The 26,542-nt window shown below is 43.3% G+C and overlaps 1 protein-coding gene across 2 annotated transcripts in view; it reads right to left on the reverse strand.

Moving 5' to 3' along the window:
• Positions 1-172: 172 nt before the first annotated feature.
• The window catches only part of ZFP91 (ZFP91 zinc finger protein, atypical E3 ubiquitin ligase), a 31,228-nt gene continuing 4,858 nt past the window's right edge, over positions 173-26,542 (reverse strand). Inside the window, exons 3-11 of one of the 2 annotated variants that reach the window (XM_080688195.1) lie at positions 11,885-12,097; positions 11,600-11,636; positions 10,586-10,687; positions 9,670-9,804; positions 7,186-7,236; positions 6,706-6,784; positions 5,370-5,484; positions 4,228-4,327; positions 173-3,889 (exon numbers count right to left, since the gene is read on the reverse strand). In XM_080688195.1, coding sequence (XP_080544321.1) covers positions 3,379-3,889; positions 4,228-4,327; positions 5,370-5,484; positions 6,706-6,784; positions 7,186-7,236; positions 9,670-9,804; positions 10,586-10,687; positions 11,600-11,636; positions 11,885-12,097 — 1,343 coding nt within the window. In that variant the 3' untranslated portion in view covers positions 173-3,378. The remainder of the gene's footprint in view (positions 3,890-4,227; positions 4,328-5,369; positions 5,485-6,705; positions 6,785-7,185; positions 7,237-9,669; positions 9,805-10,585; positions 10,688-11,599; positions 11,637-11,884; positions 12,098-26,542) is intronic. The other variant, XM_080688194.1, reaches the window with a different exon arrangement.

The raw sequence follows: 26,542 nt of genomic DNA on the forward strand, positions 1-26,542 counted from the left end.
CTGCTCTAAGGGCACCTGGTTTTCTTATTTAGCTGCATCAATTGTTTCACCCTGGGACAACTGTAACTCAGTACAACCAAGGAAGACCAGTTGCTTCCATGAAGGCAATTTTATTTTCTTCTTTACATACTTATTTTTGGTATGTCTTACCTAGATTAAGAGAAAACAAGAATTTGAAAAGCAGAGTATCCCTTTTATTATTATAATTTCTTTTTACATAACTTTTCAACCTAGATTCAGGTAACTACCTATCTCTCCCATAAAAGGAGAAGGGTCCTGCACATTACAATAGGCAAAAAGGCTTTTAGGAAATAAAAATATTTTAAATTGATCCATTACAATTTTTCAATCTTCTTGAGTACATTGGAAAGTGGGAAAAAGACAGGAGAGAAAAATGGAATTTCAAACAACCAGACTGTAATAACCTCAGATTTAATACACTCTTTATATTTTTTCTCCAAACAAGTACAAAGGAGGTTCAAGTGCTCTATGTGGATGCCTTTCCATACCTTAATATATATATATATATTTTTTACTCCCAGTAATCCTGGCCAGTGTTTATCTAAACTTTCTGAAGCATATTAGGTCTCAATTATGCAAAATAATCCTGGGCAATCAAACAAGGGGGAAGCACAAAAATAATGCTTGTATCTCAATTACCTTTTCAGAATCTAGAATTGCCAATTCAAGATGGAGAATATGCAGTGGGAGAAAAGGATAACAGAATTTGACTAAAAGTAAGAAATGCAGAATTTTAAGATTAAAAGAGCTCCTTGGAAGGACAATGAAGTAAACAGCATGAAGAGCAGAAAAGAAAAAAAGAGGGCCCAGTACATACACCAATTCTTTCCTATGCTAGCATCCTCATCTCAAAAGGAAAAAGTCCATGAAAAATACTTAAAAGTTTATTGCAAACTGCTATAATAATTTATTGAAGCATATTATAGACAAATGGTAGCTATGAAGAGGACAACAAAGGGAGAAAGAACAGATAGTTTCAATTATTAGAACTCTGACAGGGAGAGGAGTGTGAGAACATATTTACCTCTATCTCATAAAGATTTATTTTAATGCAGTTTGCTTTCATGTACATGGCTAAAATATCTCATTACTAACTACCAAAAATGTAATTTATGGACACAAAGGGTAAAATAAATGTAATGAAGACAAAGGTAAATATGGGGAATGGATGTTAGCTAGTGAAACAGTACAAAATAGACTTATGTGGGGGGGAGGGTGGTAAGGGGAGAACAATTTTGTTGTAGACCCACCCAATCAGTCATGTATATTTTTCATATCTAATCAACATACCAAAGTCAACTCCAAATCCTTACTGTGGGCAGGAAAGCACATTCTACATCCCTTCTATCCTTATTCCACTTTCTACGCCCACACTGGAGGGATGGCAATGCTGCCACACACTGAAGAGAAACAATAGTGCATTTAAGACTGTGCACTGTAGGTGCCTCACTCCCCACTCCCTGGTATCCCAGCCACGGGCACTAGTGGGTGTCAAGTACGCCTATTTCAGAGATGACATTTTGTTACTCTCTTCTTGGGGAAAAAAAATCAAAGAGAAAATTGATAAACTTTGTAGTTTTAGTGTTTGTGAAAAACAAGCTGTTCCTTATTTTGTTCTCAGCAAAACTTCATTCTTTCCAACAGCCATCGCACATTTCTGACAAACAATGCATAGGGCAAGCCTTGAATTCCAGCTTCTGAGGTACATAGGACAAAAATTGCCCTTTTAATTCCCTAAAAATGAGCCCAAACAGGTTTTTGTCTTCTGGGAGTTAAGAACTTATACAAAAACATTACCTGCCTCTCTCATGGACAGTAATAAGCAATCCATCCCTTGAAAATCCCTATTTCAAGAGAAGTGGTAATTCCCAGAATTTCAGGTGGGAGCCAAAGCTATTATTACATTAATTTTGTCTATTGAAGCCTTTTTTTCTTCTGAAGTGTTACTAAACTTAGGAAACAAAACAGAGCAATTTTCTTTGACTTAAAATTGTACGACTCCTAGATTATTCCTTCACTAATGGCAGTGTCCTTCACTAATCGGGAGCTGGAATGAACCAATGATAAAGCAAAGCAAAAACAAAAACAAAGCAAGGGGCCAGAGTTGGGCCAATAGGGAGGTATGTGGAAAAAAATGATGGGGACAAAATAAAAACAAAAACAAATTGACAAGAGAAAATCTCGTATCTGTAATTCAGACCCCGAACAACCTTCCTCATCCCCTCAAAATTCCTAAATCTCAATGTTCTAAAAACTCACAGAGCACTAATGACCACAAATATAACATTCTCCCCTAAAAAGGCTTCTGAAAAAGCACTAAGCTACTGTAGTGATTTTATTAGTGCTGAGGACCAGCTTAAAGGCCACTGGAGAGCTATGATTTTAGAGGCTGGCTGTGCTTCTTCAACCCTATATCTTGCCTTCAAAAGTACCTCTTATGGAAAGGACCCCATGTCAGAATAATGTAATCTCTCCCAGCCCCACAAAATATAGCAACAAAGACAAAAAAATAAAAAAAAAATCAGACTTTCCGTTAATAAATAAGAAATCTCAGGTTCCACAACACAAAAACACACATGTTCAAAGTGCAAATTTCTGCCATTAAACTGGGACTTTTCTGTCTCACTGATATGCAGCCCTGTCCTATGGTCAAAGAGACCATGTAAAGGGCAGCCCCCTCCCTGTTGGGAGCCTGCTTCCAAGCAAGTGAGCACCACTGAGAGCCATATAAAGGTTTTGGGAGGAGGATTGAGGTGCTGGGGTCAAAGTGGTCCCCATGTATGTATCCTTCCTTTCTGAAACCAGGTGAGGAACGGAGGAAAAGGGGGTGAGAGAGGTGTGCTGTTTTAACAGCTCACCCTGCTAAGGGGCCCTAAAGTGCCAAGTCAAGCTGCCAGCCTCCAGAGATTAGAATTATATGATACTTTGAGAGTAAGTGTGCTGCAGTGGGTAGAAGCCAGACCATAGGGCAGCAGTAAAGGAGAAGGGATTTAGAGGACAGTATATACTACTAAGAGTTAAAAGCTGATCCAGAACATGTAAGATTTACAGGTTGGGAAAGGGAATCTGCTAATCAGCAGGAAGTCTGCCTGGCTGGAACCGAGCATGAGGATAATCTTCACTTTAAGAGCTTTGTGTTTTTGTCTACCTTTCTGGTAAAGGCAACATCAATTTTATAAAGGGGACAGAAGAGGGAGGAGAGAGAGTGGATGTATGTGTGTGTGCTGTGATCCACATTGGAAAGAGCAGGCCCTTCAGTTATTTTACTAGATCTTAAATGCTTTAAATTTTTTTTGTCCTTTTTATCTTTTACATACAAAGTCTGAGCTGTCCCAGTGCCTAAAGTCTTCCCTTCTACTAAGGTCCAGTAGAGTCTGAATCTTCAATCAGAACCTCTGTGGTAGCACCGAGTATATCCGAGTTCATGACCAGCCCTTCAGTGTCCCCACTGCTGCTGCTTCCCACAAAGATCTTCCCATCAGCCATCAGGCTCACCCGTTCCGTCCCACTACAGTATGATTTTGACATCCCTTCAGCCTCTAGCAGGAGGCACTCTCCAGAGGTGGAGTTTCCCAAGGGCTCAGGAAGAAGAGGAAGACCCTGACCATCTGCAGGTTGTGTCAGAGACTCTGGGTTAGTGCCTAAGATATCTGTGCTGGTGATGAGGGCGCCTGCATTGGCAGCCAGAGCTTCGGCAATCAGCACCTCAGGGTGGCTTTTTGCTTTGTGTGCCACTACGCTGTCCTTCTTCTCAAATTTTTTGCCACAGATATTGCAAGAGAACTGGTAGAAGGAGTCTGCATCATGCTTCTTCATGTGCCAATTAAGGGATGCCTTTTGCCGACAAGTGAATCCACAGATCTCGCATCTAAGGAGAGGAAAAGAAAATGGTTGATCAGATAGAGAAATAAAGAGTTCGTATTCAAAGTCAGGTGTGATTTAGAGATCACATACATAAGTAATAGAGTAACATATATTTCTTGTGAGAGACTAGAAAAAGTTACCAGATGGAACACTAATCTGACTTCTTCTGTTTAAACAACAAAAGAAGAAGTTCACTAAGTAGGCTCACCCAAACCATACCCACTCTAATTTGGTAAAAGTAAAGAATAGCAGAAGCTTAAGTGTTTATAAAGGGGCTAACCCTCAAGTGGGGTAAATAAATGTACTTCTTACCTAGATGTTTACCAATAAGTAAGTACTCACTGTAATGGCTTCTCGCCCGTATGGATCATCCGGTGCACTGCCAGATTGTGGGAACTCTTGAAGGCCCGAGCACAGTATTCACAGATATAATCCCTTTGATCTAGGAAGAAAAAATTGTGGTTCGTTTTCCATTCAGAAACTCTTTAAGTATTTTTTTTCCTAGTTTACAATAAGCAAGCAGATGATCGGGCAGGTCAATTTCAGAGTAAGAGCAACACTGTTTTCAATATATAAAAATTGGATAAACAAACATTTAGAATATACAGTTCTGTTTTGTTTCTTTTTAACTCCATGCATTCAATAGTATAAGGACCTATTTAAAAAAAACAAAAAACAAAAAAAACACCTCAATGGGAATATATGAGAACTAAAATCCTAATCTTAATTTTACCAGCAATCCAGATCTTGGATAAATTGCTTGGCAAGTCAGTAACTACATTTTTCATGGATTTTATTCTTTAAAAATGTTACCCAAGATAAACAATTTATACTTCGCTCAACAGACTCGAATTGCTGCTATCAAATATACTGCACAGAACCTGTATTTACCTTATTCTCCTATCCCACATCATCTGCACCATTCAACTACCACCCTCTGTCATTTCACAAGCCCTTCAAATTTCATAGGATTTTTGATGAATTTGATAACATGGTGTGGAATCTATGTGGCAAAGGAGCATCGTACTTAATTACTTCTTCATCACTTGGTTCACAAGAGGGTGCACAAACAGATGCTTAATACCATTTGTTGAATGAATGACCAGTACATTTTCTATGCCTTTCACTTAATATTACTACAAATAGAGTGAAAACATAAGGATAAGTTAAAAGGCAAAGAATAACAAAATTAATCCTATATTCCATCCCAAACAGTTTTAAAATTAAGTATGGGAGAAGAGCCAAGTTTTTCTCAAGCTTGAATGTACATAGGAACCACCAAGAGACCTTGTTAAATGCAGATGCTGATTCGGCAGGTCATCCCTTTTAAAATTTATTTCATTATATTTTACTTTTCCACCTTTCTCTCATAGTTGACTATAGATTCTTCTAAGATTTATGTTAGAAAAAGAACATAATTACCACTTGCACTTAAAAGTACAGTACATTTATATACTTGCTGAAAAATTTTATTTTGAAAGTACCTGTATGATGTTTCGCATGTCGCAGAAGTTGCTTCTGGAGCCTGAAGAGTCGCCCACAGGAGGGATGAGGGCATACGTATTTCTTCTTCAGCAAATGCTGATATTTAATGTGGTGCTAAAACAGTAAAAGAAAGTGAAGAGGGATAAAAATTAAGGCTTCTCAGATATCTGTTCCTTTGCTAAGTCAAAGTGCTGAAGAAAAATCAAATACTTTGTATTTGGACAGAGAGGCTATATAATCAAACTAGAGGCCCGAATTCGTGCATGGGTGGGGGTCCCTTGGCCTGGCTGGTGATCAGGGCCGATGTGGGGGTGGGGAAGAGAGGTACAGCGGGAGGTTGGCAGGCGGCTGGGGGGAGGGACTGTGAGAGGTTGGCTGTGGGAGCACACTGACCACCAGGGGGCAGCTCATGAGTTGAGTGTCTGCCCCCTGGTAGTCAGTGCGCATCATAGCAACCGGTCGATCAGTCGTTCAATCACTTAGGCTTTTATATATATATACAGATAGTTAAGAACATAGGCTACAGAAATAAACTTGTGATTCCAATCAGGGCCTGTCATTTAGGAACAGCATGATCTCAGGAGGTATGCACTTAATACTGTAAGCTCCAGTTCTCATTTGTAAAATGGAGATCACCTGTCTTGTAGTGTTGTAAGGATCTAGCGATCATATACTGCATGGTGCTTAGTGTAGCAAATGATACACAGCACAAGAACACTAGCTATCATTAATGTAACAGAACCAAAACAGAAAGTAAGGCCTGAATCTCATGTTGTATTTGCTGCTAAACTAAATATCAAACAGGCATTTCTCAGGCTTTAGTGATCTGTATTCACGTTCAAATTTTCTGTGAGACCTAAAAATAAGCTGTTATCTTTATTCCTATTTTTTAAAAAATCTATTCACTTCTACAAAACCCTGCAAACTAAAAATTTTTAATTTAATTTTAAACAGTATTCAAGAAATCACTGGTTTGAGTTACTAAATTTATCTTTTAAAAATACACATTAAAATAAAATCTGTTCTCCTTTGTCTTGGTGTATCATTATAATAATCTTATATCAAAAGTATTTGCACTATAATGGGAAACACTGGAATTTTCTAAGATTCCAAGGAAAATCCTCCATTTGGGCTCAGGTTCTTAAGACTTCTCTTCCTTTTTTTCTTTTTAAACCAATGAATAAACTAATTTTATGTTTAAATAAAGATTTTTCTTGACAATGCATGTTAATGATAAAGCTTACACAAAATCACACATCATAAAGTCCCATGAAGCTTGAGAACTACTAATGGGACATAACCTGGAAGGCTGTCTTACACAACAACTTCACTGACCTGTAAATAGCGAGGGTGAGCAAGAACGGTTCCACATCCTTCCATCTCACAACGCACATACTGGATTGGAGGCTTTTTTCTAAATCAGCATGTAGGAGAAAAGTTAGCAACAGAGAAGACACAGTCTACCCAGTGACCTTCAACTCAAACTGCACTATTAGGAAATAGCAAGTTTATACTATTATTACAGTTTCCATATAATTTGTTAGAAGTAACCAGCAATTGCAAAATGTTTAATAATGTTTATACAAAAAAATAACACAAAATAAATTAGTAATCCCATACCCCCAATGGGTAAAAAAGTATTAAGATTTTTAGAAACACTTGGATCCTGCAGTGGAAATAAAAACACAGTACCTCTGCATCATGGACACTAATAAAGTTGTTTTTGTCCATTCCTGCAGGATTATTATAAGGGCATATGTGAGTAAAATGCCTACCACCAGAAACAAGGTAAAACACAGGAGTACAAATCCTCACCTCCTTTTAGGTAATCGTGGACTTTTGTCATCTTTTCTTCTTCTTCCTCTCCTATAATAATACAAAAAAGTAAACTGTCCACATATTCTGGATTGAAGTTTATTGAGTGAAGGACGGCTGAAGACATATATACTCAAGACCAAAGAACAGGTAGCAGAATACATAAAGTCACTAAAATATCTAGCAAACCAAACCAAGATTTCACTCGCAAGTAATTTTACTTCCCAAAAAGTCTGCATCAGAAGTTAAAAATACACTGTTCATAAACTACAATACTACAGAAGATTTGGATAAACCTCAAGGTTACTACTTGAAGAGTTGTTTTAGTGAAAAGTATACCACTTAAATATTAAAGAGTAGAATAAAAGAGTCTATTATCTAAAAAACCCTAAAAATATAGTCTCCTTGCACTAGAACCAGAAAGCCTAAACACACAAAAATCTTATTACTGCAATGAGAAATGGTTGCTAGATAAGAAAGGTTTTTACCTGATCAAGGTTATTACATCATTTGCCATACTTTTTCTTGCTGTTCTACTCCTTCTGCATCCCTATAACTTACTGTCTTGCCTATTCATTTGTATGTCTTTAAGTACCACCTCTGAATTACACTTTTCAAGCTTTTTTTGAGAACAGTCTCTGCAATACAATTGTTAGCTGCTCAAGGCAGGAATACAGGGTGGGGGCAAAAACAGGTTTACAGTTTTAAGTACAGGAAACAGTTTATTACTGTATTAGAGGCCCGGTGCACGGATTCATGCACCGGTGGGGTCCCTCGGCCTGGCTGTGCCTCTCGCAATCTGCGACCCTTGGGGGATGTCTGAGAGCCAGTTTCAGCCCGATCCCCACAGACCAGGCTGAGGGACCCCACCAGTGGACAAATCCATGCACTGGGCCTCTAATATGCATATAAGATCTTTGGTTAACCTCTTCTCACCCCCCTTCCCTCTGAGATTCATTCCATGTTTCCATGTCTGTGGTTTCCGCTCCTGTGTTGAGCATCTTCCCCCTGGTGATCAGTGTGCATCACGATACTGGGCGAATGGTCACTTAGGCTTTTATATATACTAGGGCAGTGGTCAGCAAACTCATTAGTCAACAGAGCCAAATAGCAACAGTACAACGATTGAAATTTCTTTTAGAAAGCCAAATTTTTTAAACTTCAGCCCAATCTGCACCCTCTCCAATCTGGGATCCCTCAGGGGAGCCCTCTCCAATCCGAGAGTTTCTGTTTGTCTTTGCAATCATATGAGCAAATTGCCTGAGACCCCAACCCAGTTTGGTTTGTAGCTCACAGAATAAATAATAGAGGCATTTTTTTTTTCTTTGCTTCATTGGTGGAGATTTCCTGGAAGTTTTAGGATAACTTCCCTTTAGTTTTTCCTAGACACTCTGATTTTACTTATGTCTCTCACCTTTGCTTTCCCTCCATCCCCCACTAAAACAGTAACTTGCTCCAGGCTCACTTTGCTCTAGTGTCTAGGACAGGGGTGGGCAAACTTTTTGACTCGAGGGCCACAATGGGTTCTTAAACTGGACCGGAGGGCCGGAACAAAAGCATGGATGGAGTGTTTGTGTAAACTAATATAAATTCAAAGTAAAGGAGCAGAGGGGAGAGCAAGAGAACCGGATAGAACAGCCGGATCCGGCCCGCGGGCCGTAGTTTGCCCAAGGCTGGTCTAGGAGATCTGTCTGCCATCAGAACTACGATTCCCAGCATTCCTGGTGCTCCCCGCACTCTTGGTTTTCCCTTCCTGCTCTGTCTCCATCCCACAGCCTCCTGCTCTGCCAAGTCCTCCAAGCCACTAGCTCTCCCTCTTCTGCTCTCCATCTGGTGGCTTGGTGAGCCAAGTTCCCCAAGCTGCTCCACTCTCCGCCAACTCTCCTGCTCTGCTCTCCGCCCCGGTGTCTGTGTATGCAAATTAACCTTCCATCTTTGTCAGGTTAATTTGCATACTCACTCCTGATTGGCTGGTGAACGTAGGGTAGGTATGGTCAATTTACATGTTTCTCTTTTAGAGGCCTGGTGCATGAAATTTGTGCATGGGGGTGGGGGGGGTGGTCTCACCCTCTCCAATCTGGGACCCCTCAGGGTATGTTGGACATCCGGAAGTCGGCAATCTGGGACTGCTGGCTCCTAACCACTCACCTGCCTGCCTGCCTGCCTGATTGCCCCTAAACACCTCTGACTGCTGGCCTGATCACCCCTAACTACTCCCCTGCTGGCCTGGTCGCCCCTAACCGCCTCTGCCTCGACCCCTGCCACCATGGCTTTGTCCGGAAGGATATCCAGTCTAATTAGCATATTATCCTTTTATTAGTATAGATTATTATTTATTTTATTATTTTCCATAAGACCTACAAACCTACTTTTACCCCACCCTATATGTATATGTCAGCATCTCCCCTCACACTCGCACCTTTTTTCCACTAGTGCTTTCACAAAATGTTAAGTTTCCATTTTTAGTAGTAATTGCTCACTCACTTCCTAGGAGGTTCCTCATCTTCCCTAATTTCATTCTCTTCTTCTTTCACCTCTACCTCTACTTCCACTTTAATTTCTTTCTTCTCTTTCTCCTCTTTCACTTTTCCTGATTTTCTCCGTGGCTTTGGGGTTTCCCTGAAAACACAAATACATTTCAACATTGGTATCTAGCAAAGTATCCTTTCAAGGAAAACTTGATAACAAGGTAAAGCCTGGGGTTATCATGGATTTATTATAAAATGATGATTCTTAGCTCATGAAATGTGATTGCCAGCTAACCATTCCTCATATGCACAGTAATGACAAATATTTCAAGTCTATTGGGATGACCTCCACCCAAGGCTAATGATGCCCTAAAACAAAATCTCACTATAGTTACAAAGAGAAACAAGATAAAAGCAGAAAATTCCAAGTATTCAGGCAATTCATGATATCTTGTTACAATAAAACATGCAGACATCATAATATGCATATGATCAAAGTAAAGTTCTATAATGGAAGAAAGGGTTGTAAGTGGGCAATAAGAATGTTAGATTTGCAAAATAAGTGCATGCATAATTATCCATTTAAAATTAAGTCTAGCCCTAGCTGGTTTGGCTCAGTGGATAGTGTGTCAGCTTGTAGACTGAAGGGTCCCAGGTATGATTCCAGTCAAGGGCACATATTCAGGTTGTGGGCTCGATCCCCAGTAGGGGGCATGCAGGAGGCAGCCAATCAATGATTATCTCTCATCACTGATGTTTCTATTTTTCTTTCCCTCTCCCTTCCTCTCTGAAATCAATAAAAATATTTTATAAATAAATAAATAAAATGAAGTCTATACTCATTAGTTTGGCAACAAGCCAAAGCAAAAAAATGCAACAGTGCTTTCCAAACTTATTTTTCATTGACATGTCTGGAATAAAATGAGACATACCTTTCTAAGTGGGGTTTATAGGTCTCATCTCTTGGGTCATCCTTGAATGGTATTTCCTCTTCACTGATTAACATCTCTTCTTCTTCTTCTTCCTCCTCACTACTAAAAAGAAGCAATAAGATTAGAAATTCTAACTATAAAGATTAAATCTGAGGGGATTTTCTAATTTAGTATATGTTATTAAGTAAATTTTTTTGGAGGTAGCCAAAGATTCACAGTAAGTTATCTAGAATTTTTATCCTTATGATCTAGTTGGAACTGCATCTAGCTGCTCTATCCTGAATAAAAAAATGTAACTAAAAATGCTAGATATGCTAGCACTTTATTAAACAAAGGCAAGGTGATGACTGTTCAATGGTGTGATGGGCTAAAATCCAATGGACTTTATAATACTATGTTTAGTAATCTGTTGTATCAAAAAACACCTATCAACATACAAAAGAATAAATAAAAATCATGTGATTCACCACCAAAGATATTGATAATATTTTAAAACCCTGATCTAAACAACCTCATTTCATATAAGTGCCAAGCATGGACTAAACCAGAACACAGAAGATGCTTGAGATAATGATTTCTGAACTATATAGCTAGAGTTTACATGGTCATGGTTCTATAATCAAGAACAAAAGTGGGCCCTGGCAGGTGTTGCTCATTGGTTAGAGCCCTGGCCTAAGGGTCTCGGGTTCATTTCCCAGTCAAGGGTTGCAGGTTCAATTTCCGGCCCTGGTTGGGGTATGCGCAGGAGGCAAACAATCGATGTGTCTCTCTTACATCGCTCTCTCTTGCCTCTTTGTCTCCCACTCCCCTCCATTCTCTCTTAAAATCAATGGAAAAAAAATCCTCTGGTGAGGATTAAAAAAAAATACAACAAAGTGGGATTTAAACTAAATACCCAAACTTCTGAAGTTACTATCTTTGTTACAGCTCAAAATTCAAATAGAAAACAACTTTAAGAATTTAATGTGATTGTGTTCTATGTTCCCAAGAGATGAAATATGAAATGTTTCTTACCTGATGCCACCTGGAGATTGATGCTCTTCTGCAACTTCTGGAAAAATAAAACCAAAACAAAACATTATCTATGTAGTTTTCTCCCTGCAGCTAAGAGACCAAATTACTGCTTCAGGTAATCACGCAAAAGGAGAATATCTACAAATTGTCAAAAAAAAAAAAAGAACCCTCCCTATATCACCACACCTACCCCTGAAAGTTAAGCTCTTTTAGTAAATATTTAGCATTACATTTAAAAGCAACAGACAATGGTTCTTACATAACCATTATCTGCTTGCCCCATACCATAATCAAGCTGATCTGTATTTGGTTCTGACTTGCAGATGAGCTGCAATGAACCAGTCTTGGACCTAGAGCTTCGGGTGTTCTCTGTGTCACGATGCCGAGAAATAGATGTCCTGCTGCTACTGCGCCAGCCCCGGCTAGGCCTAGTTGTAGCAATGGAAACTTCCTGAGGGAGGGTAGAATCGTCTTCTTCCTTTTTCTCTTCCTTGGGATCTAGATGGAAACATATCATTCTTTTTAAGTTGATAGTTAACCAAAAACTATACTTGTATATCTACTATTGTAAATTCAATCAAGAAGGTAAACTTTTAAAAAAAAATGTTTTTATTGATTTCAAAAAGGAAGGGAGAGGGGAGAGAGAGATAGAAACATCAGTGATGAGTGAGAATCATTGGCTGCTTCCTGCTAGAGATCGAACTCACAACCTGGGCATATGCCCTTGACCGGAATCAAACCCAGGATCCTTCAAATCCACAAGCTGATGCTTTATCCACTGAGCCAAACCAGCTAGCACAGTAAGCAATTTTTTTTTTAGAGAAAAAACACACACAAAAACCTTCAGCTTTTTAAACAAAATAGAAACAACAAAATGAGAGAAAAATCAGACAAAACTTACCTTATTATCATCTCTTTAAAGAAAAAACTTATTTTATACTTCTTTATCTACTAAAAAGTATGCTTAGAGAGGAGTATGTAAAATATACCAGAGTAATTTAATTCATGGAATTCTAACTTTTAGATCTAAGACAACAGAACCTAAATTAAGTGAGTGAGGGATGATTGAAAAAGTACAGTGGCATTAGAAAGAAAGAATCATAGATCTAGATGTTTTAACAACAAAGAAATTCCATAACAGGAATGCTTCCCTTGATTCTTGTTACCCTATACCAGGGGTCCTCAAACTTTTTAAACAGGGGGCCAGTTCACTGTCCCTCAGACCGTTGGGAGGGCCGGACTATAGTTTAAAAAAAAAACTATGAACAAATTCCTATGCACACTGCGGGCCCGGGATGAGTCGGCTGCTAAGCAGGACAGGCAGCAGCACCCGGCGGGCCAGATAAATGTCCTCGGCGGGCTGCATGTGGCCTGCGGGCCGTAGTTTGAGGACGCCTGCCCTATACTTTTCCCATACTTTAAAGGAGAATAGGTGAGGTAGGGTCACCCCAGGCTGCACAATCCACACTAATAAAAGAGAAACATGCAAACTGACCTTACCTCTGCTACACCCACAAGCCACGCCCACCAGCCAATCAAGAGCGAGTATGCAAATTAACCTAACCAAGATGGCTGGGGCCACAGAGTGAGCAGGAGGCTTGGGTTTCCCCAGCAATGGAGGAAGCCAAGCTTCCTACATACCCTGGCCGGCCCTGGCCTCCGCTCAAGGCTACAAAGTTTCAATTATAGAAGATAAATAAATACCAGATACCAGGGCTTCTGCTTAGGTTGCCAGGGGGGCATTGCCAGCCTACAAACCACCTAGGCCCCACGCCCAGGCCACCCTATGCCCAATGGGAACCCCCACCCTGATCCGGGACACCCTTCAGGGCAAACCAGCTGGCCCCCACCCATGCACCAGGCCTCTATCCTATCTAATAAAAGAGTAATATGCAAACTGACAATTACTCCAACACACAAGATGGCTGCCCCCATGTGGACACAAGATGGCCGCCACAAGATGGCCAGCAGGGGAGGGCAGTTGGGGGGGGGGGAACCAGGACTGCAGGGGAGGGCAGTTAGGGGTGACCAGGCCAGCAGGGGAGCAGTTAGGTATCAATGAGGCTGGCAGGGAGTGGTTAGGGGGTGATCAGGCTGGCAGGCAGAAGTGGTTAGGGGCAATCAGGAAGGCAGGCAGGTGAGCAGTTGGGAGCCCCAGTCCTAGATTAAGGGACACCTCCCGTCCCCCGTGCACAAATTTCGTGCACCAGGCCTCTAGTGTGCAATAAAAATTTTGCATTAGAAATTGGCTTTCAAACCTAGAGTAGTTTGTTGTTTCTATATAAGTTAGTATATTAAAAGTGAGCCTGTTTCGACTATGGAAGATTCCTTTAATAATCTCAAAATAGAAAAGGCCTTTCTAAGAATAGCACAAAATTTCATGTCTTAAGACTAATATAACTGACTACATAAACATAAAATATGGCTTTCAAACATACAAATAATAGGAAAGCTCAATCTACTCATAACAACAGAAACTCAAATGAAAATGATAGTGTGACACCACTGTTCCCCTATCATGTTGGCAATGATCCAAATGCTTGTCCAGACACTGAGTATTAGCAAAGCTGTAGGAAAACAGGCATTCTAATACAGATGACAATGGCATGTGCATTGGCAAAACCTCTAAGAACAATTTGGCAATATCTATCAAAATTATAAATGCACACACCATTTCATGTTAATTTTAACTATTAGGAATTTATCCTACAAAACTACAATCACACTTATACCAGGGTGGAAATGGTTATATGAATTTTGACATATCTAATCAATGAGCAATAGTATGGAATCAACTCCATGGCACTTTATTATTCAAAAACTTCATATCCATTTAATACCCAATATATGCATATGTATGTATTATATACATACACATGTAATATATATAAAAAGATAAATTTCTTATAGATAGTGAGCAGGGGCACCAGGCCAAGGCTGGGCACTGGTCGCTGTCATCGGGGTGAGCCTCTGGAGGTTACTGAAAATTCTTGGCTCCTGTGTGGCGCAGTCCCGCCTGGTGCTCGCACCTGCTGCTAGCACCGGCCCTGCTCGCACCTGCTGCTGGCGCTGGAGCCGCCACTTGCACCCACTGCCAGCGCTGGCCCCACTGGCACCCGCTGCTGGTGCCCGGTGCTGGTCCTGATCACTCGGTGCCATCAGTGGGTGCGAGTGGAAGGTGCCAGCCCGGATGGCCCCTTAGGGCTTCTCCACCTCCCCCTGCTCCTGAGGAGTGATTTGGCAGCAGACACTGCTTGCACCCGCTGACAGTGCCAACCCCACTCACACCCGCTGCTGGTGCTGGCCCCAATCGTCCCGCGTTGTCAGCGGGTGCGAGCGGGGTGGCGCCATCAGCACATGGGAGCAGTGGCAACGGGAGTGGGGCTGACAGCAGACAGAAGACTGGGGGCTGCGGTGGGAGGGGCCGGGCAGGAGCACGGAGGATGGGCCGAGACCCACCCCTGTGCCTACTGCAGCTTCATGGCCCACAGTTCCTTTCAGGGTGCATGAATTCATGCACTGGGCCCCCAGTGTTTATATAACTAGAGAGTGAAAACAACCTAACCCTCCATCAACAAGAAAGTGTTTAAATAAACCACACTATATTAGTAAGATATTATATAGAGAAATCTGTAAAAAAAAAAAAAAATGACATGAAATTGGCAAAAACATTGTTAAATGGAAAACTAAGACATAAATCTACTTACCTAGCTAGCTAACATTAAAAAAAACAACAACTAAGTTCTAATGCATGCTAAAATATGAATAATTCTTGAAAATAAGAACAAAGTTTCTTCTGTATGGTACTTCAAAGGCAATTACTAGTTGTTTCTCATAATAGCAGCTGATCTGAGGAGGCTTCCTGATATATAAGTAATAAAAAAAAGAGAAAAGCCACAGTAGCCTAGGTGAAGGAAGACATCAGATAAGCCAATGCCGAACATGTAGGCATAGTAAATATAACCATGTTCTTGAAAGAAGAAGGGACAAAGTAAGAATGGCTAATACTGTGAATTGAGACAAAAAGATGTTAATTAGTACTTACTACTGGCAGGTAATGTTTCTCCTATTTCTTCTAGGTAGCAAAAGATGAAATGTAAGAGTGATTTATGTCCATCCTACAGCAACAGCCCCTAACTGTCCTCCCCTGCAGGCCTGGTCACCCCTAACCGCCCTCCCTTGTCAGCCTAGTCGCTTCCAACTGTCCTCCCCCGCAGGCCTGGTCACGCCCAACTGCCCTCCCCTGCTGGCCCAGTCACCCCTAACTGCCCTCCCCTGCCAGCCCAATTGCCCCTAACTGCCTCCCCTGCTGGCCTGGTCACCCCTAACTGACCTACCCTGCCAGCCCAGTCGCCCCCAACTGCCCTCCCTTGCCAGCCTGATCTCACCCCCCAACTGCCCTCCCCTGCTGGCCTGATCTCACCCTCAACTGCCCTCCCCTGCCGGCCTGATCTCGCCCCCAACTGCCCTCTCTGCCTCGGCCCCCACTGCCACAGCTTTGTCCGGAAGGAAGTCGGACGACTGGAAAATGGCCGGTTGACCCAGTCTAATTAGCATATTACCCTTTTATTAGTATAGATTTTATAGGATAGGATTGCTTAAATAGGGAGGAAAAGGCTTTTTCAGCAGGAGATGCTCTTGGCAGACAAAAATACATAATTGCTATATCTGGACTGAAGGCCAGCCATATGCACTCTACTGCCAAACCGGTCATTACAAAATTGAATTGCTTTCTTACACCTTACACCAAACAGCTGTTGCCCTTAAAACCCCTCCTCAGCCCCCACCTTGGGTTCTGTCTTCGCAGTTCACCCAGATTAGGTTCTGACTGGTCGGTTTCTATGCCAGTCAGCATCAGAAGCTCCGCCTCCTAGGCAGCCACTGGCTAGGTTATAATGTGCAGGTGTTGGCTCAAATACCAGTCTAGATGTTGCTTTGAATATATTTTTTAGATATGATTAACATTTAAATCAGTAGACTGAATAAATTATCTTCCATAATGTAGATGGAACTAGGAGCAAAAAAAGGGATTTGGCCTCAAGAATTCAACTAGAAATCTTGAGCTTCCAGTCCTGTGGCTTTTAGACTTAAGACTACAACACCAGCTCTTACCCCACACCTTCATGTGAGCTAATTCCTTAAAATAAATCTGTCTCTCTCTCTCTCTCTCTCTCTCTCTCTACACACACACACACACACACACACACACACACACACACTCTGAGTGGCCAGATTATTATGATCTCTGAACGCATAATAATCTGGCCACTCAGTGTATATCCTATATAATAAAAGGCTAATATGCAAATTGTTCCATTGACCAGGAGTTTGACAGGCAGGCAGGCCAGCCCCCACCCATACACGAATTCATGCACTGGGCCTCTAATATATATATATACAATGAGTGGCCAGATTATTATGCATTTAGAGATCATAATAATCTGGCCACTCAGTGTATATATCCCATTGGTTGTTTCTCTGAAGAACCCTAAAACAGACTGATACTTAAAGTGATTCCAGAGGAAGAGAACCTTAAGGGGTTCTGAATAGTTTCTGTGGGCTGATTAGATTTAAAGGCACTAACAACTAATATTTCCAGTAATAAAGTGAGCACTAAAAGTCCATTTTCTGATGTGACAACAGAAATAGGCAAAAATATCAACAATGGATACTCTCAAGTATATTTATAATAAGAGGCCAAGTTCTGGTGATCATGTATTTGATACCTTAGAACATTTCAAACTAACAAGTATAGTGAGATTGGCTGGTTACTCCTAAATTGTGATGGATAAAATGGGGAAAGGTGAAGATGTGCTCAGAAGATTCAAATTCCCAGTTCAAGTACCACATACGTGATCTGAAAGAAATCCTTATCTCCTATAGCTGCAGAGGTGAGGTTGCTGAAAACCAAATCCAGAATCTCACACCAAGGCAAACTTGCCTATTGCTATTGCTGCCAATAGCCTAATGAGCTAAAGGCAAAGACAAACACTGAGTCCCTGATATGGCCCCATTCCTGGTGACAGGCAGGCTCATTACATTGGACCACTTCTATCATGGAAGTGGCAGTGTTTTGTTCATATTGTATTAGACACTACTCCGGATATGTATTTGCCTCCCCTACACACAATACTTCTGCCAAAACTACCATTTGTGGAATACCTTATCCAGTCATGGTATTCCACACAGCACTTCTAATCAAGGAAATGACTTCGCCAAAACTACCATTTGTGGAATACCTTATCCAGTCATGGTATTCCACACAGCACTTCTAATCAAGGAAATGACTTCACAACAAATGAAACGCAGCAATGGGCCCATGTTTATGGAATTCACTAGTCTTACCATGTTCCCCACCATCCTAAAGAAGCTAACCTGAGAGAATAGTGGGATGGCAATAACAAAAATTGGTGAATATTACGAAGAAACCCTCATTTATAGATGATGCGACGTGTCACAGCCACTATGGAAATGTTTGCAGTTTTTTAAAGTTAAACATACATTTACCATAAAATCAAGCAATTTCACTATTAGATATCTACCCTAAAGAAATAAAACCATTTGTCTGCTCAAAAACTTTTCCATGAATATTCAAAGCATTATTATTCATGACAGCTAAAAAGTGGACAACTGATGAATGAATAAATCAAGTGGATTGTCTATATATATATGAAAGCCTAATATGCAAATTGTCCCCTCGGGAGTTCGACTGGGAGTCCAATCGCTCGCTATGACGTGCGCTAACCACAAGGGGGCAGTGCGGAATGAAGGAAGGCCCTGGGCAGCAGCCAGGGAAGGACGACCCCAGCTGGCAGCCAGAAGGCCCTGATGAGCCCTGATCGCCGGCCAGGGATAAGGACCCTACCCGTGCACAATTTCCATGCACCGCGTCTCTAGTATAATAGAGTATTATACAAAGGAATGAAAATACCAATACATGCTACAACATGGATTAACCTCAAAAACATTATGCTAAGTAAGAGAGACACAAAAACAATAAACATATTTATAAAATGTCTAGAAAAGGCAAATCTATATACAGAACTGCATTCTTGAAATGGGCAAATTTTATGGTACATAAATTATGCCTCAATAAAGTTGCATTAATAAAATATGCACTGCAGCACTAGTCATAAAGGCCAATAATTATGACTCCCCATAAAGCTACCCAAATGCCCATAAACGGTAAGATGGATAAATAGCGATATATTCCCACACAGAACAATCTACAGAGGACTGTTACATAATGGTGAGCAAAGAAACCCTGCACCAAAGAGCACATACTGTATTATTTCATTTACATAAAATTCAAAAATGGCAAAACTAAATTTTGCTACCAAAAGTCAAAATATATTTAGCCTTGAGGGTGGTCAAACATGTTCTGCTTCTTGAGCCTTGTGAACATTCACAAAGCTATACATTTATGCTAAGTGTGCTTTTGTATATCACCTGTAATCCCAGAAAAAAAATACTGAAATATCAAATGTCCTTTAATCAGGTATGATTACTAGTAAATAAATTATGGTATACACATGTGCAGTAGTCATGCTTGGATGCCCATGAAGTATCTATTCACCTCTTCTTCTTTCCTTAAGGAATCAATCCCACTCTTAGAAAGAGGGTGGAATTCCCAATTAGTGTAAACTAATAGTTTTCAATGTGTAGTTTGTATACTCCAGAGGTTCCCCAAGAACTTTTCAAATTTTCTCCACAGAAAAAACCCTATTGGAATTTTTATTAAATTGCATTTATAGATTAATTAGAGGCCCAATGCATGAAAGTCCTTTGAGGAGGGGAGGGGGGTCCTCCAGCCTGGCCTGCGCCCTCTCACAATCCGGGACCCCTTGCTCCTAACTGCCTGCCTGCTCCCTCATTACCGCTTCGCTCGCTGCTCCTTAGCGCTGCCGCGGAGGCAAGAGAGGCTCCTGCCACCGCCACTATGCTCGCCAGTGGTGAGCCCAGCTTCTGGCTGAGCGGTGCTCCCGCTGTGGGAGCGCAGTGACTATCAGGGGGCAGCTCCTGCGTTGAGCATCTGCCCCCGGTGGTCAGTGTGCGTCATAGTGTCCGGTCATTCTGCCATAATGGTCGCTAGGCTTTTATATATAGATAGATAGATATGGGGAGAAATGATATATTTTTTAAATTTAAAAAAATTTTCTTTAAAAAATTTTAATTAAAAAAATTTAACTCTAAGTATAGTTGACATACAATCTTATATTGGTTATATTAGTTTCAGATATATAATACAGTGATTCAACATTTTTATAACTTACAATGTAATCACCCCACCAATCCTAGTAATCATCTGTCATGTGTAAGCATCACACTATTAGCTATATTACCTTTCCCCTTTTTACCCATCCCCCTAACCCCAGAGTCACAGTAAAGAAAACAGAGTTTAGAAATTATCATAGTGGTAAAATTACAAACAGAAACAGCCAATAAAAAGTTATAATACAAATTGGGCATTTAACTAGGATCAAAGAAGCAAGGCAGGTTTAATGAGGTAGGCAGGAAGAAGACTAAACCATAGTCACCTATAAGGGAATTAACTGCACCGAAGCTAAAGGGATCCTTGCCAGATGTAATTAAATCAATCTGGCTAGTTTTAATTCAGAGGAGCTTCATCCTTCTTGGACTTAAAAGGTCAGGGAGTATTACATTAGAACTAATTTCTTTTTGTCAGAGGTTCTGGTCCACTCAGGATCATCTCAGTGTGAAAATAACATTAGGTCCTCATGCAGAGATGGATGTCTCTTAGGGATTTTAGATTCTTATCAACTGAATATAGGTTTTCCCACTCAAGACCTTAGAGTTCTTCTGCTTCAATTTTCTTCTACCAGGGCATTCTGATGCAACTCTCAAGTAGTTCTAGGATGGAAAGGGATTTCAATGTACATATATAAAAAGGCAGCTATTGTAACAGCCATAATGACCTAACAACTGGTTGCTATGTCGCCCACTGTGGCCAGCAAACCAGCCCAACCAGTGGAGGGGCGGCCCATCTTGCATCCCCTCCCCGCTACTGGCCTCCTCACCCCCTATCGGACTCTCCCACCCTGATCAAGAGCAGGGCCTGCCCGCCAAATGCACACTCCCTTCCCCACTGCCAGCTGCGCCCCCAATCAGCCCACCCCACCACAATAGGCCCACAGCCTCTCCCCCTGGCCACCCCAACCCTGATCACACCCCCTACCCCAATAGAGGGTGGGGCTGGCCAGCCACCAACCGCCTGCAGCCCCTTCCCCCCCCCGCCAGCCACACCCCTGATTGGCCCCACAGCTCCTCCCCCTGGCCAGCACTGCCCCTGATGGCAAACCCACCTCAAAAGGGGGCGGGGCTGGCCCGCCAAACTCCTGCAGCCCCTCCCCATGCCCACCCCGATCAGGGACAGGGCTGGCCAGCCAACCACCCATGGCCCCTCCCCCAGGCCACTGGCCCCTGATCGGCCCCCCCCCACCCACCTCATTTGGGGGCAGGGCCTGCCAGCCAATCGCCCGCAGCCCCTTCCCCCAGCCAACCTGGCCCTGATCGAGCCCCGATCCGAACGGGCCGGCTAACCTCCTGCCATCTCCTCCTCCTGACAGGCCCAGCCCTGATCCGCCCTGATTGGGGCCAGGCCAGCAGAACCCCATCTGTGCACTAATTCGTGCACTGGGCCTCTAGTCTATATATATAAAACCCTAATATGCAAATAGACCAAACAGAAGAACAACCAAACAACTGGTCGCTATGATGTGTGTTGACCACCAGGGAGCAAGCGCAGAACATGGCGGGCATTGGCAGCAGGCATTAGAGCGGGGAACATGGTTGGCATCAGCCATGGCAGGATGGTGGAGCAGGTGAACAGGGGTGCCCGACCATGGTGAGGTGCTGGTTGCTGTCACTGGGGCGAGCCTCTGGTGGTTACTAAAAATTCTTTGCTCCTGCACACTGCTGTCCCGCCGGGTGCTTGCATCCACTGCCAGCACCGCCCCACTCATACCTGGCGCTGGTCCCGATTGCTCAGCACCATCAGTGGGTGTGAGCGGCGGCTGCTGGCCCCGATCGCCCCTGAGGGCTTCTCCACTTCCCCCTGCTCCTAAGGTGCGATAGGGACAACATCCGCCACTCGCACCCTCTGATGGCGCCGGCCCCTCACACCTGCTGCTGGTGCCGGCCCCAATCGCTCCACACTGTTAGCGGACGTGAGCAGGGCTGGCGCCATCAGCGCAAGGGAGTGGTGGTGGCAGGGGCTGCCGGCAGACAGGGGACCAGGGGCCATGGCGGAAGGGGCAGAGCAGGGGCACAGAGGATGGGCCGAGACCCACCCCTGTGCCCACCACAGCCTTGCAGCCCACAGTTCCTTTCAAGGTGCACGAATTCGTGCACTGGGTCCCTAGTGTTCTTATAATGTAACTAGAGGCCTGGTGCATGAAATTCGTACATGGAGGAGGACCCCTTGGGTGATGAACAACTGCCAGTTTAAGCCCAATCCTGGGACATCCCTCTCACAATCCAGGATTGCTGGCTTCTAACTGCTCACCTGCCTGCCTGTCTGATCGCCCATAACTGCCCCCCCTGCCGGCCTCGTAGCCCCTAACTGCCCCCCTCCCCACTGGCCTGGTGGCCCCTCACTGTCCCCTCTGCCAGCCTGGTCACCCCCAACTGCCCCCCCTGCCAGCCTGGTCGCCCCCAACCTGGTCTCCCCCAACTGCCACCCCTGCCGGCCTGGTCACCCCACACAGCCTGCTGTTCAGTCATTTGATCGTTCCTCACTAACACCCCTGCCGGCTTGGTCACCCCACACAGCCTGCTGTTCAGTCGTTTGGTCATCCCTCACTAACCCTCCTGCCGGCCTGGTCGCACCACGCAGCCTGCTGTTCAGTCGTTTGGCTGTCCCTCACTAAACCCCTGCCAGCCTGGTTGCCCCACGCAGCCTGATGTTCGGTCGTCCATCTGGTTGTTTCTGTCATGACAGTCCCTGACTTTTTATATATTAGAATTGGCACAGTGTTATAGTTACTTCTTTATAGGTAAGGGACAGAAAGTCTCATTTATATAATGTCCTATAACTAAATGAGCTGATAATCAAGGCTTTCTAAGCCTATTTGACAATTCAGATACATCACAAATGAGTTATGGCTGTACTTCTGGATGTCTGAACCAGGAAAAGGATTTAAAGATATGGGCTATCCTAAGAAGGAATAAGGTGTCCAATAGATCATTCTCAAACTGAGAGAAATAATATGGCTTCTGCCATCTTAAGATAAAGGGCTAGGAAGGAAACAGGGCAAATAAAATTCTTATCTAATGTAGTGTCACTCATCTGAGACATAAACATTATTGTAACAGACACTTGAGTTTCTGAAACCTGATCGGACTACTCTGTATTTCTATAATTAGCTCTACTTTTTTATCCCATAAATAATTAGTAAAGTCCATTTTGAAATATTAGCCAACCTCAGAAGTATTAAGTCAGGAAAAGTGAATTTTTTTTTAACTAATAAGAAAAAAGCTACTTTAGAAGAGTATTATTTAATTTGTGGAGAGTTGTTTCAATATTAACAAAGCAAAGAGCTGTACCTCTAGAAAATATCACAACCTGTTCAAAGTTTTTAAAAAACCTCAGCCTTTGGAATCAGTATGAGTTACTTCAGTTAAAATTCAGTAGACTGAACATGAAAATTGTTCTGGAGTAACAGAACAACTTTTTTTAAAAATGTATTTTATTGATTTTTTATAGAGAGGAAGGGAGAGGGATAGAGAGCTAGAACATCGATGAGAGAGAAACATCAATGAGAGAGAAACATCGATCAGCTGCCTCCTAAACACCCCCTAATGGGGATGTTCCTGCAACCAAGGTACATTCCCTTGACTGGAATCGAACCTGGGACCCTTCAGTCCGCAGGCCGACGCTCTATCCACTGAGCCAAACTGGTCAGGGCCAGAATAACTTTTTGAGAAGTTAAAAGACAAGGAAAAGGGAAAGAATTGAGGTGAATTCTAAATATTAAACAGCACAGAAAAAAGTGACTACGACACTCTCCATTTCTTTATTCACTGATCTAGCTGTTGAAAGCTACTCTAATAGGTAAACTAATGATGAAGAGATGGAGATGGGAGTTAAAGAGTATCCATTTCTTCAAAATTTTACAAACTTAACAGCTATCATTTATTGAGTGCTCACTGGATGCTAGCATTGGAATTATTTGCAATAAAAGACAGAACCTGAAATCAAACCCTGAGCTCTAACTCTAGATCCAGAGCATTTAACTGGTGGATTAGAGTGGGATTGATTTCATGATTGAATAATCCATGATGCAGTTTTAATCTCTACACAGCTGCACAACTACTATTTAAGTAGTTGCCAATTTCTGGCTTACAACATCTACACAAAGAGCAATTAATTTATCTCCCAACAAGAGTTCAAGCCCTGACCAGTTTGGCTCAGTGGATAGAGCGTCGGCCTGCGGACTGAAGGGTTGCAGGTTCGATTCCGGTCAAGGGCATGTACCTTGGTTGCGGGCACATCCCCAGTGGGAGGTGTGCAGGAGGCAGCTGATGGATGTTTCTCTCTCATCGATGTTTCTAACTCTCTATCCCTTTCCCTTCCTCTCTGTAAAAAAATCAATAAAATATATATTTTAAAAAAAAAGAGTACAAAATTTCAACCACACTCTCCAAGTTATCCTCAAGGCAATCCAAATTTTTTAGACATATTCTTTAGATACACAAAGTACTTTTAGCTCTGATAAAAGCAGGATGAGATTGTTTTTTTGTTGTTGTTTTAGTAAGAACTGCTCTGATACTTGATTGCCAGCTGTCTCTACATTTCCCCACTTTACAAAATTTCCAAAATGAACACAAGCCCTTCCCTTCTTGGCAGACATACCCCATTTTGCAAGTAACAACAGTAACAAAACCAAAAACTTGCTAGACAAAAGAGTCACATAAAAATTTCTACACAAAAATTTGCCTCATACAAAATACTTCTGCCTGGTATACTATGGAAATAGTAGCCTCAGAATCTAAAATTCAGAGGAAAAAAACCTGAGCATTGACATCTAATTATTTACAAAACAACCACCACTTCAAGTCACTGGGGCCTAACACATTGTCGTTCTCTAAAACAGCATAAGATCCAGGTTTTAACTTGATATATATACATACACACATATATTTATATATGTATATCTATACTAATAAAAGGGTAATATGCTAATTAGACTGGGAGACATTCCAGGAGACCTTCTGGACATTCTTCTGGACAAAGGCATGGTGGTGGGGCTGAGGTAGAGGCGGTTAGAGGCCAAGAGGAGAAGGCAGTTGTGGGTGATCAGGGTGGGGAAGGCCGCTGGGGGTGATCAGGCCGGTGGGGTGGGGGGCAGTTAGGGGTGAGCAGACCAGCCAGGGGGCCAGTTGAGGGCGAGCAGGCCGTCAGTGGGGGTCAGTTGCGGGTGATCAGGCTGGCGGGGGGGGGGGGGAACATTTGGGGGGGCAAGCAGGCTGGCAGGCAGAGTGGTTAGGGGCAATCAAGCAGGTGAGCAGTTAGGAGCCAGCAGTCCCAGATTGCGAGAGGGATCCCAGATTGGAGAGGGTGCAGGCCGGGCTGAGGGACACGCCCCCCGCTCACAATTTTCGTGCACCAGGCCACTAGTGTGTATATATATTCTTAATAAAGATTTTTCTGTTCATAAATAATGCTTTCAGTATTTATATATATATTAGGGGCCCGATGCACAAAATTAGAACAAGAGAAGGCCTTCCTTCCCCCGGCTGCCAGCACCAGCTTCCCCCTGGCACCTGGGACCCAGGCTTCCCTCGCAGCCCTGGCTTTGTCCGGAAGGTCATCCAGTCTAATTAGCATATTACGCTTTATACACGCGCGCACACGCACACACACACACACACACACACACTAGAAGCCCAGTGCACGAATTCATACACAGGTGGGGTCCGGCTGGCCCACCCCGATGGGGGGCAATCAGAGGAGGGGCCTGGGGCGGTTTGCCCCGCCCCCTGGTCGAACGCCCGGTCGAGGGGACAATTTGCATATTAGCCTTTTATTAGATAGGGGATATATAAAAGAGTAATATGTAAATTAACCATCACTCCGCGACAAAATGGCGGCGCCCATAGCAGATGCTGGCAGCATCACCCCGGCAACGGGAGCCCAGCATCTGCTCCAAGGCCGTGGAGGGAGAGGAGGGGCCTCTGGCCAGACTGGGTGCGGGACACTGAGCTCATGTTGCCAGTGCCATGGCTGCGCAGAGGGAGGGAAGGGTCCTATAGGGCGCAAGCCCAGCGTCCGCACCCCGGCTGCGCAGAGGGAGGGGAGGACCCAGAAAAAATGGATCTTTCCAGTTCCAGATGCTGACGGAGCCCTATGGGTGCCGGGGTCCTCTGCCTGCAGCCCCCAGTCGCAGCCCAGCAGCCCCAGTCGCAGACTGGAAGCCCCCTGCCCGCAGTCCAAACGCAACCAGCGTGGCGCCGTGGCGGGGGGGGGGGGGGCGCGTCTGGCGGGAACGCCACAGACATCAAGTCACTGTTGCCGAGGCCGCCCCCCCCACTCGCAAGTAGTATGGTCCAAGGGGGCGACCCCTGAGGCGCAGCTCCCATGGCAGCTGATGCGCACCACGCCAGGCGTGGAAGCTGGACCTGAAAGCCCAAGCCCAAGCCCCTGAGTACCCGAGCTGTAGGGTGTCGTGGGCCAGGGCCCTGAGGAGGCCCCAGGACAAGCATCTTCCCAGAGGCTGTGCGGGAGGGGAGGAGCCTCTGGCTGGAGGTCGGGGTGAGGGAAGCTGGCATTTTTGCAGGCCGGGCTGAGGGACACCCCGCACACGAATTTCGTGCACCAGGCCTCTAATGTGTGTATGTATATATGTGTGTGTGTGTGTGTGTGTGTGTGTGTGTGTGTGTGTGTGTATATATATATTTATGTGTGTGTATATATATGTATAT

Source organism: Plecotus auritus (assembly GCF_963455305.1).
Source record: "Plecotus auritus genome assembly, chromosome: 9".
NCBI lineage: Eukaryota > Metazoa > Chordata > Mammalia > Chiroptera > Vespertilionidae > Plecotus > Plecotus auritus.